The 17224-nt window shown below is 36.6% G+C and overlaps 1 protein-coding gene across 4 annotated transcripts; it reads left to right on the forward strand.

The window, feature by feature from the left end:
• Positions 1-7442: 7442 nt before the first annotated feature.
• MS3_00009627 (uncharacterized protein) lies at positions 7443-16742 on the forward strand (the record flags this gene model as incomplete). Of its 4 annotated transcripts, XM_012938111.3 has the most annotated exons (6): positions 7487-7529; positions 7567-7757; positions 7810-7866; positions 10590-11267; positions 14806-15048; positions 16453-16742. In XM_012938111.3, 6 exons carry the CDS (start codon positions 7487-7489, stop codon positions 16537-16539), a joined length of 1299 nt encoding a protein of 432 aa, XP_012793565.1. In that variant the 3' UTR covers positions 16540-16742. The 4 variants fall into 4 exon arrangements, with proteins under 4 accessions (XP_051064456.1, XP_012793565.1, XP_051064457.1 ...); XM_051218021.1 differs by having other exon boundaries at positions 7443-7529; positions 7567-7866; XM_051218019.1 differs by having other exon boundaries at positions 10590-15048.
• Positions 16743-17224: the final 482 nt, after the last annotated feature.

Here is a 17224-nt window from a genome sequence, read left to right on the forward strand (position 1 = left end):
AAAGGGAGGGGAGTTAAAGGAAAGAATATATTATTTTATAGGCTCAATGAATTAAACCTGTGATTATTATACATTCATTCAGTTAGTCAATTTTCTGTTCGATCCTTTTTGTTTTGTTTTGTTTTTTCTTAACGAACAATTGACTGATTTTGAGAAAAAGAAAACTTTTTAATAAAACTGGTATTAGAAAACTACAGTATACCATTTACTTCACGTCTTTAATTTATTAGTCTATACTACTACTACTACCATTACTACTACTACAACTACTACTACTAATAACAATAGTACTATTATTGATAATATCAGTAATATTGGTTTTATTAATATATACGTATACCTAGTGTTTTGTAGTAAATGATTGTTTAAATGATCTTTCTTATTACAAGTCAGTTATGGAGTTGTTGCTGGGGTTTTGTTTATGAAAATAATTGTATTATTTAATGGGATTAGTGAATAATTCACTTAGTTTGAATGTATGAAATCAATGAACTTCTGTCAGCTTCCTTTGACCAATAACTTAATGACAGTGTGATAATAAAATGAAATTAGTATTTAACTTTTTTTTGATCTAAGGTCCAGCTTCCCACATTCGCTTCCCTGATATTCAAAATAAAATAAGAACACTATTGGAAGATTAACTTCTATCCTACAACTTACTGATATACGATGATGGTAATATTGGGTAAGTTGCGAAACCTGCATCAGGCACAGCTGGTCGAAGCAGGAGATTGTAATCCATTGATGAGCATGTGTTTGTCAGATTTCCTCTTGAAGCTATCCCGAGTAGGGGCAACTCTTAATGAGAAAATGTAGGGGCGCACCTGGGTTTTTTCTCTTTGGCATGTTGCTTCGAGGAGTGTGGTGGTGAAGTTAGGGTAGGATTCACATGTTGTGGTGATTTGATGTACTTAGTACGTTGTATTACCTATTATTCCTGAATAGCTCAGCGAGAATAATCCCAAGTGTTCGAGTCTGCTTTTGTATGATTTATGTTTTAGACTAATCAGTCACCTAGCTGCCCGTCTCAATAATTGGTCTAAGAGATTTATGCCTCTTCTAGAGAAAGGGGACGTGAGAATATTGCAGACTTTAAGATAAGGCAGTTTGCACGTCTTAAGAGGAGTAAGAAGCAATTACAGGTTGACTGTCTCAAGATCTTCTTATCATTTGTATAAACTGGTTCTTCCGAGCTACATCTATCTAGAAGGTTGTTGGTAAGAATCAGGAATAGGAGCGAACCTAAGATGGTCCTCCGTGAAAATTCTAATATCAAGATCATCTAGCTCGCGTGCACTCTATTTACCTTGGTACGGTAAATCCTATTCTCCAGGTAGTTTTGTGGGCAAGAAGGGAACGAGTTAGTGAAACTCATCTTTCAAACCTTCTATATGAGGAGTGCTTGCTATATTGTGTCTGAAGCTACTGCCAAGTTAAAGAATATTACGTGAACTGGTATTATTCAAAATTCTTCCGGCTGTATCAGGTCTGAAGGGCCTCAGTTAGGTCCTCCTCGTTTTTTGAATTCACAGCCACTATGTGACATGGTGTTCGTGAGCCTCATTCCGACTACCATCTATCAACTCCGATCACCACCATGCCCGTTAGTTCATGGGTGTTTGCTGATCTTCTAGAGGTATCCCTTACGAAACACGTCTTGTGTGCAGCTCAGATTTGAGGAGACCGTTTTATCGATGGTTTCTGATATGCCTCTACGATTTATTCTGTGAAGTTTGCTGAATTTAGAGTTACTCTGAATGGGGTAGGTTTACTTTTCGCTGAATTGTGACCTCTTTTCAGACACCACACTTTTTCTGATGTGGTACTAGTTTCATCATTGTACAATACTTGCCCCATTGTTCCTTTTGAAAGGCTGCTCTACTTCCCGGTAAGCTACTCCCGACGCTGAACCACGAAACAAAACCAGAGATTTTCGCTCTGCGTCGTTATTCCCAGTTTTCTAGCGTTTTGGGAGCTATGGTGATGCAACTTTCTTGCGTAATTGCCACCCGCTGCGCCTTACCTTTAACAACTACTGGGGTGTTTGAAGCAGTTGGTAATTTCTTTAATATACGGGCTTGGGTTGTGGCTTTTATGGTCGCGTGTATAGTTGGGCCTGTGTTGAACGAATCGGGCATACCAGTATAGCTTGATACGGTTATTTTCGACGGAGTCTTACACTTCATTTTGTAGTTAGATCGGTAAATTTTTCTAAATCTGTGCGCACATGCTGCAGTATCACAGAGACAATGGATTCAACCACTGCAGAAATATCATTCGAATTCTTGGTTTATGAATTTAACGAATGACAACGTGCAACACGACCATCGTTATTGTGTCCTTTCTCCCACTGAGGCTGCGTTACTGACAATTTGGGACGACCTTTCCTATCATTTATTTGCTGACTGCCAATCTTACCAGGAGTGGAAATTTTGGTGGTAATGTGACCCTGATTACTTAACTGGATACTTAATTTTGGCGTTTGGGGCTAGTGATTCACGTATACATTATTCTGAGGCCTACCATCTAGTGTCATTTCGAGATTTCTCATAACACTTCCGTCATATATAGAGATTGTTGACATATTATCAAACCCCAAATCAAAACCTCTACTAGTCGTCCTTGTAGTTATGGTGTAATTACTGGTGACGAAGACATTACTGTGCATGTTTCTCACTAGATTAAATGGTAGAAAGTAGGACAACTGAAGAAGAGAATACACAACATTTTTATTTCGAAGGAGAAAAATAATAAAAATAAGGGAGTATATGCCACACAAGAATAGGACCTGAAAGACGCTGAAAAATGGAACTTTGCATTTAACCGTCGTCGCATGCAACCCTATGTGGATCTAAGCAACTTTTCTACAAATCCGGTGTTTGCCAGTGAATGAGTATCTGCACTCTGCAGTTAAAACAACTAGGAAGAGAGCATTTGATCAAGACAGCTAGAACTTATTGCTTAGAGTTTCAATATTAGTATGGTTATGATTGTCATATATGTTATGATGGTCATCAACCAACAAAGAGGGACGCAGTTCGTGTCCTTAGAAATGACGTGATGTTTCACTTTGGTAGTGGAAGCTGGATGGTTCCCGTTATTGTTAAGAGGTCATCGAGGTGATGTCGGACTAGGAGAGTCAACATGTCATATTATTAGCATTTTTCGTGCACCGTAGAATCAACCTTTTTGGCGACGAGGGATGAACTACAATAAAACCGAGGGCAGTCGCTCATATCAGGAAGCATATGACAGTTAAAATGTCCATTCGTATTTCGTTAACTGAATGTCTAGAGACAGGTGAAAATAACACCAAATGTCTAATGAGTGGGGTGTATTGTCTTATATATGTGGTATGGTGTAAACACCAACTACTTCAAGTGGCTTCCGCGGCATTATTTTCACGATCTAACCAAATCATCGTAGCCATTCATCAAAAATTCCACTGGCTACCTAAAAAAACTATGCATCTATTAAACGCATCCAAATACCAGCTTTTGTTGTCCGTATTAAACTTGTGAGATTTAGCCATGTTAAACCATCAGACTATCAGGAAGCACTGCAGACTAAAATGGATCTTGTATCTGAATCATAATCATTGATAATAAGTGAAATTAATTTATCCTCAAAGCCAATACGACTTGTACTCTCATGAATGAGTCAGTAAACAACATCCAAGCCACAGCTTATCACAATACAAAATGACTGATTTTTGCTGTAAGGTATACCAAAGAGGGGATCCAGGTTTAAGTTCTCATGGAATTTTATTCGGCTAGCTTTTAGGGGCCACGATCAAGCCAATATATTTGAAACTAGAAATCATGGTTAATTACAACTAATTAACATATTTTAAGGTTACCTGATTTGTCTTTATTGATTCATGACCCAGAACAAGATCATAAACGTCCTCACTCTTAAAATACTATGTAGTGACTACTCCATCCGTTGTCATCAACATTTTATTATCTAGAAAAAGTCTTACCAGTGCTATCTGCAAATAGATGCCTTAAACACTAGCGTTGGCTACTCAGGCGAAACAACATAAACGTATATTCACAGACATTTGAGTATGATCAGTGGCATTCCAAATGTATAAATGGTCTCTTAAAACCCATACACGTTCCTACAAAAAGAGAAGGTTAAATTTCAGAAAATGGTAAGTGTCCCACTATAAGGGCCTTATGAATGAGGGTGTTAAACTGTAAGCTGATTAACGTTGTGGTTAGTTGTTCGCTCTTTGCAACAGTTCGACAAGTAGCAACGTGATCGAAGTTTACAGCTTACGACTTAGCTTGGGTCGCTTAAAAAGCATGTTTTTATGTCTGGACTATCATGAGGATCTGAAAAAAAGCCTCCACGGTTCTGACTACCAAAAGACGCACAGCCAAGTGTGATCTACTTCTCATAAGAGCTAATTAAAATAGGGCTTAAGTGAAATGTAGGACTATTCTTCAAGAACTGAAGCAATGGATTAACAACTATGATATATTGTTAATATGCATCCTAATTTCCTGCATATTCTAATTTCTGACTTACCCCCTAATACCTCCGCATTCTATCGTTCTTTATAGCTTTTAACCTTGCAAACGAAGAGGACTCTTAGAAATTCTGCCACTGATAATAGGTGAAGAACCCCAAATTTTAAAGAAAGCTGCCAAAACATCAAATTGACATTAGATAATGGGTATCAGGCTAATACACATTCTCACGACTCAAACACCTGGACCCAGTACATCATTAGACAATCAGGATCACATCTAAACCCCAGATTTCTCTCCCTAGTGCTATACCCAAGTGACGAGAGAAAAAAAATCCCGAAACTAGTTGCTCAGGAATATTGATAAAGGTATGGTGGTCATTGTAAATAATGGTCTTCACTAAGCAGAGTAAGTGACGTGTTATCTTGATAAAATTTTCGCTATCGTACTGTCTAGTAATGATAGTAAGGTATTTCCACATAGCAATGTGTTAAATCTGTATTACTATAGTCCGATCAATATGACAGACTTTTTGTTGACCATTCATGTCCGTAGTTTCTCAAGCTCAATGGAATCTGCAATTACGGTGACCCCAAATGTTGTCCTGAAACATTATTACGGTCAGCCATAAGAAAATTGAGAATTAAAACAGTAAAAACAGTCGCTCTAAATTTACACCCAGTAGTAAAGAGTTGTTTTATGATATTATCTCTTATGTTTGACATTCGTGATATTGAGAATTATCGTTCACCACTATTCCATTCAAATTGAAGGGCTTCAGTGTCTAGTGTTTTGCAAGAAACCATCCTGGGCTCTCAGCTGCTTCTCATATATATCAAAGACCTACTAGAATGCCCAGGTTCACCTGCGCTTTTCAGAGAGCCACAAGGTGTGGAGAAGATTCACAAGAAACAAAAGATATTTAGCATTACCTCAAAAATGCACAGAAAATTATGGTTTGAAACTCAACGTCGTAAATTATTAAATGATGCTCTTCTATAACACAGAAGAATATCAGATTATCTACTTACTCCGTAGTAATAATGATCTCTCCTGGACATCGATGGAGAGCGTTGGTATTTCAAGCGGCTGGGTATGTCAGCTTTACAAAGCGATCTACAGCAAGTGGATTTGGATCTCCAACATCGACTTGATGTGAGCATTCACCATGATATTTTACTGCATACGATCGTACGTGCTACAAATTAATCCGTTTCGTAAACGGCCACTAAAAATTATGAGCAACGTGCAGTCATAACGAGTCACACTCTTCAAAAGATAAGACTAGAGAGATACTAACGAGCAGAATACAAAGGAACTAGTAAAGACGGCACATAAAAAAGTTCAAACAAGCAAGGAATCAGTGCTAAAAACCGATAAAATAGGATAGACTTCAGTACCAGATAAAGCAAATCTATAAATTTTTCTCCAACCCGAAAAGGTTATCCCGTCATTCAACATCTATTCAAAATTCTGAGCTGGAGTTTCCTAGTTGTTAGGACCTGATGGCACGATCAACAGAGATGCCAGAAAGCTCCTGGGAGACTAATATTTTCAGACATTTCAACAGTCACATGCAAAATACGTCGATGAGAGCTTTACATACAACCTGAATTCAGTCTGAGAAGTGATCCTGTACGTTGGAACGGTTTATCAGAGACAGCATTGAAATTGTGGTGGACCAGACAATATATAAACGCAAAAGGTATGAACAAAGTTAATAACAATCAATAATAATATTAATATATACAAGTTAAATGTTACAAAATAAATATATGTCTTTCGATTCATTCTGCTATACTGAAAAAATCGTCTGCAATCTTGGCACACCGTTCTATGTGTGACTCGCAGATTTTCTGAGCTGAGGCACAGCCCCAGAAAATTGGAACTTGGCTCACATTACACTAATTTTCAGAGGAGGCAAACTCAGTGAACCTTCAGACTGCCGGACAGTAGCACTTCTGCCGTTACACTATAAGCTTAGAGTGCTAGATACACGACGGTCTGTGTGACTGCTCATTATCCATAAACTTTCTTCATCCCAACAACACGTTTTCACGAAGAGTTACTACTATAAACCAACCTAGTGAATGCGGTTGGTAGATAAACAACCATTTATGATCTCAAGGGGAAAGTTGATGTCACAAAGTTCCACTTCTTAGAAGCTTTTGACACGGTCAGTCATATATTTCTCATCAATAAGCTCAAAATCGTAGGCATCGGGTCACCGTTAATGAACTGGGTTGCTTTAAACAGAAATGAACGTTCACATTTCCTTAGGCTACAGAATGTCCTTGTGGGGCCACCCAAGACTCAGTACTAGGATCTCTTCTCCTTTTAATTTATATAAATGACTTTCCTCAGGAAGTATGATCCGATTTATTACTTTTCGCTGATGACGTGGAACTTCAGAGAGAAGTTCGCAACTAAGGCAGCAATTAAGGAGGATTTGGTTCGACCTCAATGTTGGACAAGTAACGACAGACTTACTTTTAACACTTCAAAGTGTGAGGTAATCTGAGACACGTCGTAGACTATGCGTACAACTCTCCTCTAGAAGTGTCTTAAGTTAAAAATGATCGAGGGATCGTGGTACCATAAAGTCTAACGTCTTACACTAGCTGCGACAAAAATGCTTTTCAAGCAAACCTTGCACTGATAATGATGAAGCGCATCTTTAGTCAGTTTGATAGGAGAACTTTCCACTTAATCCTTTACAGTTTTATATATACCTCATTTAGAAAATGGGAATATAGCGTCCTCCCCCTCACTTCCCAGGAGTAAGCTTGACATATTATTAGGGACTCAGGACAATATTTCGCTACGATTTGATATCATTTCTCTTTTTCACCATTAACCTTACGTAGGTCCGTATCTTAAGGTATCGGTTACTCACGGCTACTGGATACGGAATCCCATTAAGCTAAAGCTTCAGCCACAACCATTTGCATCATTTTAGATATAAAAAACTCCCGTCATTTTTGAAATTTACGTCACAGGTCCGTGTGATGGCTTTGGTTTCCTATGGGAGTTCGGGGGAGGAATCTAATGGTAGGTTTAGTGTAAAAGTCACGGTTTTATCAACAAGATGATGAAGAGGATTTAGTTGTCAGCAATGAGAGTACTACAACAGCTAACAGCATATTGAAAGATCGAGTTGAACCTGAGTTTAAAATGAGAGTCCCTAAAAGTGCTAAGCTACCTAACCTTGTCCCAAACATTCCTATTGTCAAAACAAAAGACGGTAAGGTTTTGCTTTCCGTCCCCGATTTGGAAGCGGTAAGTACATATTTACTGTACAATATCGTGCATACTTTTAATTTATTTGCAGTTGGATTCGTCAGATGACAGTGACGATGAAAGCAGTCGTTCAGCTAAGAATAACAAGGTACGTACGTTACGTGCCAGTTTTCCTCCAAATGAATTTTGATGCCATCCGTTGTGTTATGTTTATTTTGTGTAGTCACATGAGATGTTGCTTTGTGGCAGTTTTAATGAATCTATGAGTTATGTGATTTTGTTTCACCTAAGAATGTTGGTTACAATGTCTCTAGAGCTTTGTTTTTTTTTCGCCCAACATTAGACATCGAATACTTGGCCAGACAAAATAGGTAGTAGTTTTCTTAGTTTATTATTAGGGAATCTTACGAAGCCCAGAGATCAAGCACCTTACAGTCAGGTTGTAAAACAACAAAGTCCATTTTGCTTTAAACAATGTCTTACCCAGGCAATCAGAACAGGGGGGGTAATGGTGAAAATCTTGATAATTTTAGGGAAAAGTCTACTTTTTCCCCAAGTGGTAGACTTTTGAGGGAACGTCTCAGTAAAGAGTAAATTCGCTGACACATTGAAACAGAGCAGTTCTTAGCATCTACTTAATGGCTTTAAAACTTCGTTATATGTGGTGAATCTTTGTTCCCCAACATAGCTCAAGTTTATTGTTGTTTATTTATAGATGAGTACCTAATTGAGATAGGTCTCAAAAGTTCCCACCTTCGATTAATCTAATATATCACTTTACTTTGATTTGTTGTTTCCCAAATAAAACATCACAACCACGTGATTAGACAAGTTAATAATCACATTGGATGTTCGTAATCCTACCACACAAGTAAGGCTTGTTTCTAAGTTTGATGTGTTAGTCCTAGTATTTAACGATTTGTGCTTATGGTTTAGCTTAACGTTATGGTATTTTCTATTAAAACTTGACAAATCCTTGACAAAATGTTGGCTTCAAGAAGGCTATTATCCGAATCGTTATTATCTGGTGTTAAAACTATGGAGAAAAGTATACCGCCTGCCACGTGTTTTAAAAATGTGGGTTATTGACTCTTCATTTTGCAGTGAAAATACATTTGAGAATGGCAATAGGATCCTAATTCGGAAGAGAGGTGTACATTATTCTGAAATCTTAACCCATTATTCGGTAAATCAGGCGTAAAACTTAAGTGTATATTTCATATTGCAAGAAACCACAGTAATACTGCTTCATTAATATATTTGTTCTTAAAGCGATCATTAGTGAGATAGTTTACTTTGTTGTCTATTTACCTTCACCCCTAAATGCCCTGGTACGACCGACGGTGAGGAGAGTCAGCTCCCTCTCGAAACGCTCTTATATGGCCACGCGTATACAGCCACTGCCAGGAAAGTCCTACTCACTACCTTCTCGTAGCGGGGGCGTTATTTACGAAATTGAGTGGACGAAAAGCGATGTCCGGTTCTTTAAGCGGGTTTGTGAATATGGAGGATTCACCTAGGGAAGTTGGAAAACCCTGGTTCTAAACCAGTGGTGCACATGAGCTCCAGGATCATGAGCAAACAAATGGCGTATGGACCAATTAACGGTCATCGGCTACCATGGAAATGCACTTGAGAAACCATGTGATGTAGCTGGTTCTGATAAAAATCCTCGATAAACCCTAACTAAACCAATAGCATTATAGTAAATAGCTTTCTGTAAGTTTATGTACTTTGTGTTATTCATGCCTCTAGAAGAATGAAGAATTAGTTTATGAGTCTACAAACAGTGCTTATACTTGCTTTCTGTTCGATACGAGAAGACCTATCCTGATTCTCTCTAACTCGTTTCCCGTTGCATTTTTAACGGCACCAGCACTTGCGACTTATGTCGAACTCACTACTACGTGACCTTAAAAACGTTGCGGTTAAAAAATGACATTGGATGAGTCATATGCTTAATCCTGCCCCTATTAATTATATGAATATATCTTAAAGTATATTACCTAATACTCCTGATTTCTAATGACATACTAAAGCTGTTTAGATATACTCAGTAGATCGTTTAATATCAAAAATAGAATGAATAACTATATCCTTATTTGGTCACTTGATTTTTTCCAGCCCAGTCTTGTCCCATCCGGTAAAATATAACTATCACTAAACCCGTAGAATTTTTAGTACGCCTTACTACTCAAATTTGTGAAAGTTCACAATTCTATCAAGTGGTTTAGCTAATTTACCTAGAGCATGGTATCAACGTTTGACGCCCAATTACTTCAATGTATACGAGCCAAGTTAAGAAGACATCCATGTTTAAATACCTATGGTCTATGAATGTCTCGTATTTTCAATCCCTATTTTTCATAAACATATTGTAGTTCAGCACATAACTAGAAGGCGATATATTGAAGAAAGGAAGCGTATAGATTTAGAGACTATATCATGGCTTATTTTACATGTATAAATAAGTTTATTGCAGTTTGTCAGGTCTAAGCTTAGAATTGTCTTGTTATAGTAAATGGCTTTATATCCCCTAAGAGTCAACTTATTTCATTGGTTAATGAGGTGATACCCTGAGATTAGTATTTACACATCGATAATCATTGTCGATAAGCTGTGCTTTTACACCAAAGAGACACACTACTTGAATTTACACAAGACTCACAATATATTAAAATTATTCGAGCTCCCATCAATTACTAGTCACGATTAAACTTTTGGTAATAGCTAGCCCATTGACATGGCTATAAGTGGTATAAATTAGACTAAATTTCATGACGTTGCTTCTTCAATTAGATTTCTACATGGTTTTGATTTTATTGAGAGTTATAAATGTCTAAGTCATTTATGATTGTATTCTATTTGCAGTCCTATCGAAATTCTAAACCTGGAACAGATAAAGTTAGCCTTCTTTCTGTCCTTCCACCAACACGTGCACTTATTGTCCGAGAAGGGAACAGACCAATGATACCACATCAACTAATATCTAAAAAGAATACAAGTCATACTGTTAAAGAGACATTGACTATGAAAACCAAACCTGAAAATGTTGGACAGAAACCAGGCTTTCAGAATAACAACGATGACGATGACGTTTGGGATGCTGACATAACCAGCAAACAAGATTCTGATAAAGACACTTTAGAGATAGCTGATGAAGATGCTGAAGAAGTTAGTTTCTTTTCATTTTACAAACCTACACCTAATAATCATGAAGCTGTCGCTTCAGAAAGAGCAGCCGCACTATCGGCACTACAAGCAACTCGAAAAAAAGCTGAGTTGTCTAGCAAACCATTAACTGTAAACAATGATGATAGTAATTCATTCATAACAGTTAAGTTGTCACATGATGAAAACTCAACTACTAGTCGACTCACTGCAAAATCATGGGAAGAGTGTTTACCAAGGGTTACTATAAGTGATCCGGAAATTCTACGTCAAATGTCTTCTGTTAAAAAAGAAATCGCTGAACAAGAAGAAGATGACAAAGAGGATGTTGAAGAAAAGGTCTTTTGGACAGAAGAGAATTTCGTTCCAGGTCCAGAGGTATTTTAAATTCTTTTTAAATGGTCTTATAATCTTCCAGCTAATAATAATCATATTAACTTTCCGAATTCGCTGATATTAACCATTATTGGCATTGTTTCTAATTTTGGAACAATTATCGTAGTCTACAGGTCATTATGAAGATAAATGTTTCATTTGGATAACTTAATTAAGACACAAGTTTAGTATAAAGGTGCAATCAACGAATTTATTCAAGGTGATAATTTGATCTAATTCGATCTTCGAAACCAGCCGTCTTTTTGTAAATATGTCTGTTTTACGATTAAGCGAATAAGATTACCCTAGAGTCAAGGGTTCAATCCGTTTTGAAAATTCCAAACCTTATAATTTACACAAAATCATTGCTTACACTTTGACACTACTTATAAACGATGTGCGTTACTAGAACTTCTATCCCGTATATCTGTTTTATTTTGTTAAACTTGTGTTCATACATTCCCAATAGGATATTGCTGACTTGGAATACGCGGATAACATAGTCCTGTTTGGTGAAGACGCTGATAAAGTACAGTCTTCTGGTAGCACTGAGCAACAATACCACAATGTTTGGGATGCGTTTCGCCCCTTCTAAATGTAAATTGTTGCTACACGATTGGCCTGCGTCAACACCTGAACTAAGGATAGGGAGTGAAGTAGTCGAACATGTCGACAACTTCACCGTTTATTCGAAATCCATATAGAACATAAACAGTGGGCGGCTCTCTAATTGTGATCAAGGTCACTGATGGCTGTGAGCATCTAAATTCATCCAATCTGTGGGTAGCAGTAAAACGAGGATAATAGGTGTTAGTTAAGTGTGGTAGTCAATTAGTTGATGACTAAATAAATCACTTAGTATATAGATTGATAAATCAGTGCATTATTTAATCGATTGATCAGTAGAAATTTGCTGTCAACGATTCGGTTATCTTGTGTAACATATTACCCAATTCGCCACTATCTAATTAAAAATGATTTTTCTACATGGTTCTTACAAATCATTAGTTCTCCAAAGAAAATTTTAGTGTATTTCTACTACCACGCAGTTTGCATCCATGATTAACATGTTATGGTCATTTAAGCACTAATAAGGTGACTTGTGAATATCAATCAGTTTCACTTGTATTTGAAAGTATATGCTTGTTGGAGTTGCTATATCCCCAAAATACAAAGTACGAGAGAGAAATTGAGTCTTACAATTTGTATATCGGCTTGAGGTGATTTTTATTATGACTTATATCCGCCCACTAAGTTTATGTTCTTAGGATGAACAATAATACGCCAGATAGCACCAGTAGCCTTGACCCTTTGTTAAGTCTTTATTGGTCCTCGATTCGGTAGCTTTTCTCCCTCTCATAGCTGTTGAACCCAGAACACAGTAATTAACCTGCACCATACAAATATTGTATTTTAAACATACGTCGTTTATATACGGATTTATCCAACCACATAATACCATAAAATAAAAATTACGAACTATATATGATCAACCCAAAGCGTGGTTGTGGGTAGGGAAGACTGCAAATAACAAGCTGGCAACAGATTAAGGATAGTAAATCATATAATGGTAGTTAATGGGTCGAACGGAAACTCATGATAAAATGAATTGATACATATGTGTATATATAATCTAGCTACTTAGTAGTTATCCAGTAATAGTCCATAAATTGATCCTGGCAGTTGCCATTCCTTTAGTTTTTTTTCAGATACAAGAATTTTCGTCCAATCAGCTTCAACATATTGTTGTGAATTCCATTCATCAATTATCAGTTGTAATTAGTTATTTGATTCTCAATGCATTTTCCTTGTTATTTCACTATGATTTTTTGTCCAGTAAAAATTAATCGAGTAAAGGGACTATGTAACCGAGTTGATATGTAGTTGAATTGACTTGCAGACTCAATTCTCGACGTTCTCATCCAGGAAGTCTTCTTAAGTAAATCGGTCGTTTAGAGTAGTTGGAGTGGTAGGCTCAAAGCAAATAGAGCTGTTGTATACGGTATTGTAGTTTTCGTTAGAGTTTTCTCCCCACATTCTGCATCTGTAACTGTGTTTAGAAGAGTTTTAAGTAAAAAAGAAAAGGGTATTTGGTAATATTGTGGCTAATATTAACTGGAATAGGATTACTTGTTCATTAGGCGTATGAAAAAGCTGTAAGCCTTTTGGCTATAGGTCAATAAATGACGTTTCGAGATTTTCAGGGATTCCATTTTGAATGAATTTTAGTAGCTGGAGTACATCAACTCGTCGTACTCTAAGCATTTGCGATTGATTTTACGTTTTCACTTGTTTTCTTTCACATTTTGCAAACTTTTTGAAAATGCTATTAGTCTTGTGATTTCCACTTTGCTCAACTTCCCTTCTGTTACTGCATTCTCATTTCACTAATATGAATTGTGTGACAACTTTGATACAGGGCTCTCATCGTCTGTTATATCGGGTAAATATTTATGCTTGTTTATACACTACTATGTATTTTATAAGTAGTTTCCGTTCACTGTTTTGGTTACTTTGAATCCTGAAATGATCTATTGCATTTGTCCTCCAAACGTCGAAAGGTGAAATATAAAGTTACTTTACGCGTAAGAAGTAGTGGTTAAATTATTCTTTCAACCAATAAGTCACGTGTTCAAAACCTACTCCAACTTTGGATTTGCACAGTCTAGTGGTGTCGTTAGCTCTTACAAAATCAGTAACTCAAATCCTAGTATAAAACGTGTAATTGGTAAAAAAACATTCATTTGACGGATTAGATGGAATAAATAGGCTCCCGAACTGGATTTCCAAATAACAGACCCATAGTAAACGAATTAGTGTCTAAAAAACTAGAGATTCATATCAACATTTAGGACTGTTACTTTGTGTCTCAAAATTTAAGGCAGGTATTCATGTGTATATACTTTTAGAGATAGTGTTCTTACACAGTTCAGAACTTAATAATAATATACTTGTAAAAAATAGTCATATTTCAGTACAACAGTGTCGTACTTCCGGAGACCCGTTGAAACGCATCTTAACAATTATTCAATAATTAAGAGGTATTGGAAGCCAGAACTAGTTGTTTTAATTTGTGATTGTTTGGATTGTCCCATTGTTGATATTTTGACTGAAGTTTAATCAGTCTTAGCTAAGATATATGTATATGTGCGGATTGCTTCTATATAGCTACTACGACACTAGTTTATATAGATTAGATGGAATGCGGTTAAGAATTAAATCCAGGAGCGCGTTAACGTTTGAAGCGAAAGGTACTTAGTTCGAGTCTCGGAACGAACATCAACTTTGGGATGCAAGTATATCGGGCTGATGAGTCTATACAGGAACTAGTTATTTCCACACACTTTCATTATTATGTAACATACATAAACATATCAGACAAAGTTACTGAGTAAAAACAGGCATATCATATTCATTTTCGATTTCTATGTGAAATATATAGATCTGAATGTTATTCAATTCTAACTGATAATTGGGATTATTTACATTACGTCTTAATTACTATTAGGTTATTGTAATAAATTTTCTACTTTGATTTTAGCGTAAACGTGCACGTCTTGTTATGCCTGGTACAAAATCTAACAATATTGCTGTAAATGAATTATTACAATCAACAAATACAGAAGTGATATCAATTAATCAATCTGATTTAACAGCTGGTGCTCAATTAGAACTGATTAAATCTGTTACAAGTGATGATTCACAGTATAGACCAAAGTCTACAGATGATGATCCTGGCAAATTAGCACATAGAAAGCATCAAATCACTTGGCTAGCTCATCAAGTATGATTTTTTTCTTTTAACAGCATTATTTCGTATGTTGTTACTTGGTTATTTGTCATATATTTTGGTGAAATTGTTAATTACTATTTTTGTAGTTAATATATACGTTTGTTTGGACATAGACTGTGAATTGTTTGGAGTGTATCAGCTGGATGCTATAGACTTAGGCTTCATGCTAGTTGCCACTTATCAATAACGAATACATTGAAGGAACTATACTTCCCATGAAATTTCGAACCCACTTTATCCAGTGTCAGTCAGAAATGTTGTTAAAACACAGCATCGAAAGTAGTATGTACCGCACAAAATAAGACTTGTTTATGGCTTGGGGTACTACTCAGGCGCCCAAGGTGAGGCACGTGGTTTTCTTAAGGTTATTTTTCTCTAGTCCTAATCCATATGGTAGTGAAACAAAGTCAGGAGATGCAGTACCATGATCACCGGTGACCGAAATGGGTTCATACGTCTCACGTCTCACCAGAATCATAGAACACATACACAATTGTTATGGAATTAAAGTTCTCCAAATCCCCTAGGTAGACGCTCCATATCCACCAACGTGGTTTAAACACTGAATTTTCGCTTTCTATCTTCTTTCTTATGTAATACCATCACGTGAAGACGGTGGTTATAAATGCGTGGCTATATGGGAGTATTTCGAAAAATAAAGCGAACTTTCCTCATCTTCAGTCGTTATTATTTATTTATTTACTTATTTAAACACAAACATGAGTACAAGGAGGCACCAAATAGATTTGCGCCACATAAATCTTTCAATTTGTGTGAGGGCTGGGATACTGCCCAGGTGCCCAAACCGAAGCAGATGGTTTTCTTAGGGGGCCACACCCCAAGCCTTTGACATAAAGGTCTGACCCACAAAGCATTGAGTGAAATAACGTCCGGAGATTCAGTCCCATGGTAACCGGTGACCAACAATTGGTTCATACGCCATTCATTCTTTCAGAATCCTGGAGCCCATGTGCACCATTGGTTTGAAGTCAGGGTTTTCCAACTCCCGTAGGTTAACTCTCCGTGTCCACCGACCCGGTTAAAGCGACGGACATTCGCTTTTCGTCCTGTCAACCTTCTAAACAATATTAATGCCGCGAGAAGGAAGTGAGTAGGACTTCCCTGAAAGTGGTTGTATGCACGTAGCCATATGAACACATTTAGAGAGGGAGAGTTGACTCTCTCCACTCTCGGCCGTACCAGCGCATTTTGTGTGCAAATGCATAAATACAGCATAAAAGATATTTATATTTAATGACTTGCAATAGCCTACATATATTAGACATATGGTGAAGTTAAAAGAAACATTGCAACTCGAAAACTTCATCGTGTTTTTTTTCAAAATTCTACTTTATCACCTAAGTCTTTACTCTCTTTACAATTCTATTCAAATAGGCTCAAGAAAATGAAATGGAATTAGAAAAACGTTGGGCGGAAGCAAGACGTAATAAGGCTTCAAATCGAGCTAAATATGGATTTTGATTTCTTATTAGTCAACTATAGAATTGTTTTTCATCCCGCTGCCCAACTACCAACATTTTATGTGAATATGTAAATAGTACTTGTAATACGTCTTTTTTTTTGTATAGAGCTTATTCTAAGTTCCTTCAGTAAGTTTTATTTATTTCCACTGTCCTAATGCAAAATGTAGTATTTCATTGTAAATATAATTTGGTCGTTTATTGTTTCTGCCTTTTACTTGTATTATTTACTAATCAAGTCATTGATTAGTTAAAATCAATTTAAACAGAGAATTGTACTGAATGTTAGATTGTATTATTTAGAAGATTACTAGTATAGGGGTTGTGGAGATTATTAAGTTTTTGATTGAGATCATGAAGAGTTAGGTAGTTTTTTTAGTAAAATATGCTTAACTAAGTATGATTTAAAACTTTAAAGATAATCGTGGAGATTGTTGGGTTGACAACCACTAAAAACTAGGAGCATTGAACAGTTCAGTCAGTCAGTCAGTAACAACGTAGAACTTCGTACGTACGTACATCAGTTCGAGTTGCCACACCACATTAGCACAGAGATGCAGTTGTCGATTCAAATCCCGTAGTGGTAGAGGTAATAAGAGTATAAGCAGTAAACAGGAAGATTAGGGTTTGGAGATGTTATTTAAAGAGTATAATCCAGTGAAATAAATTTGGAAAGAGGAAAAAAG

Source organism: Schistosoma haematobium, chromosome 7 (genome assembly GCF_000699445.3).
Source record: "Schistosoma haematobium chromosome 7, whole genome shotgun sequence".
Lineage (NCBI taxonomy): Eukaryota > Metazoa > Platyhelminthes > Trematoda > Strigeidida > Schistosomatidae > Schistosoma > Schistosoma haematobium.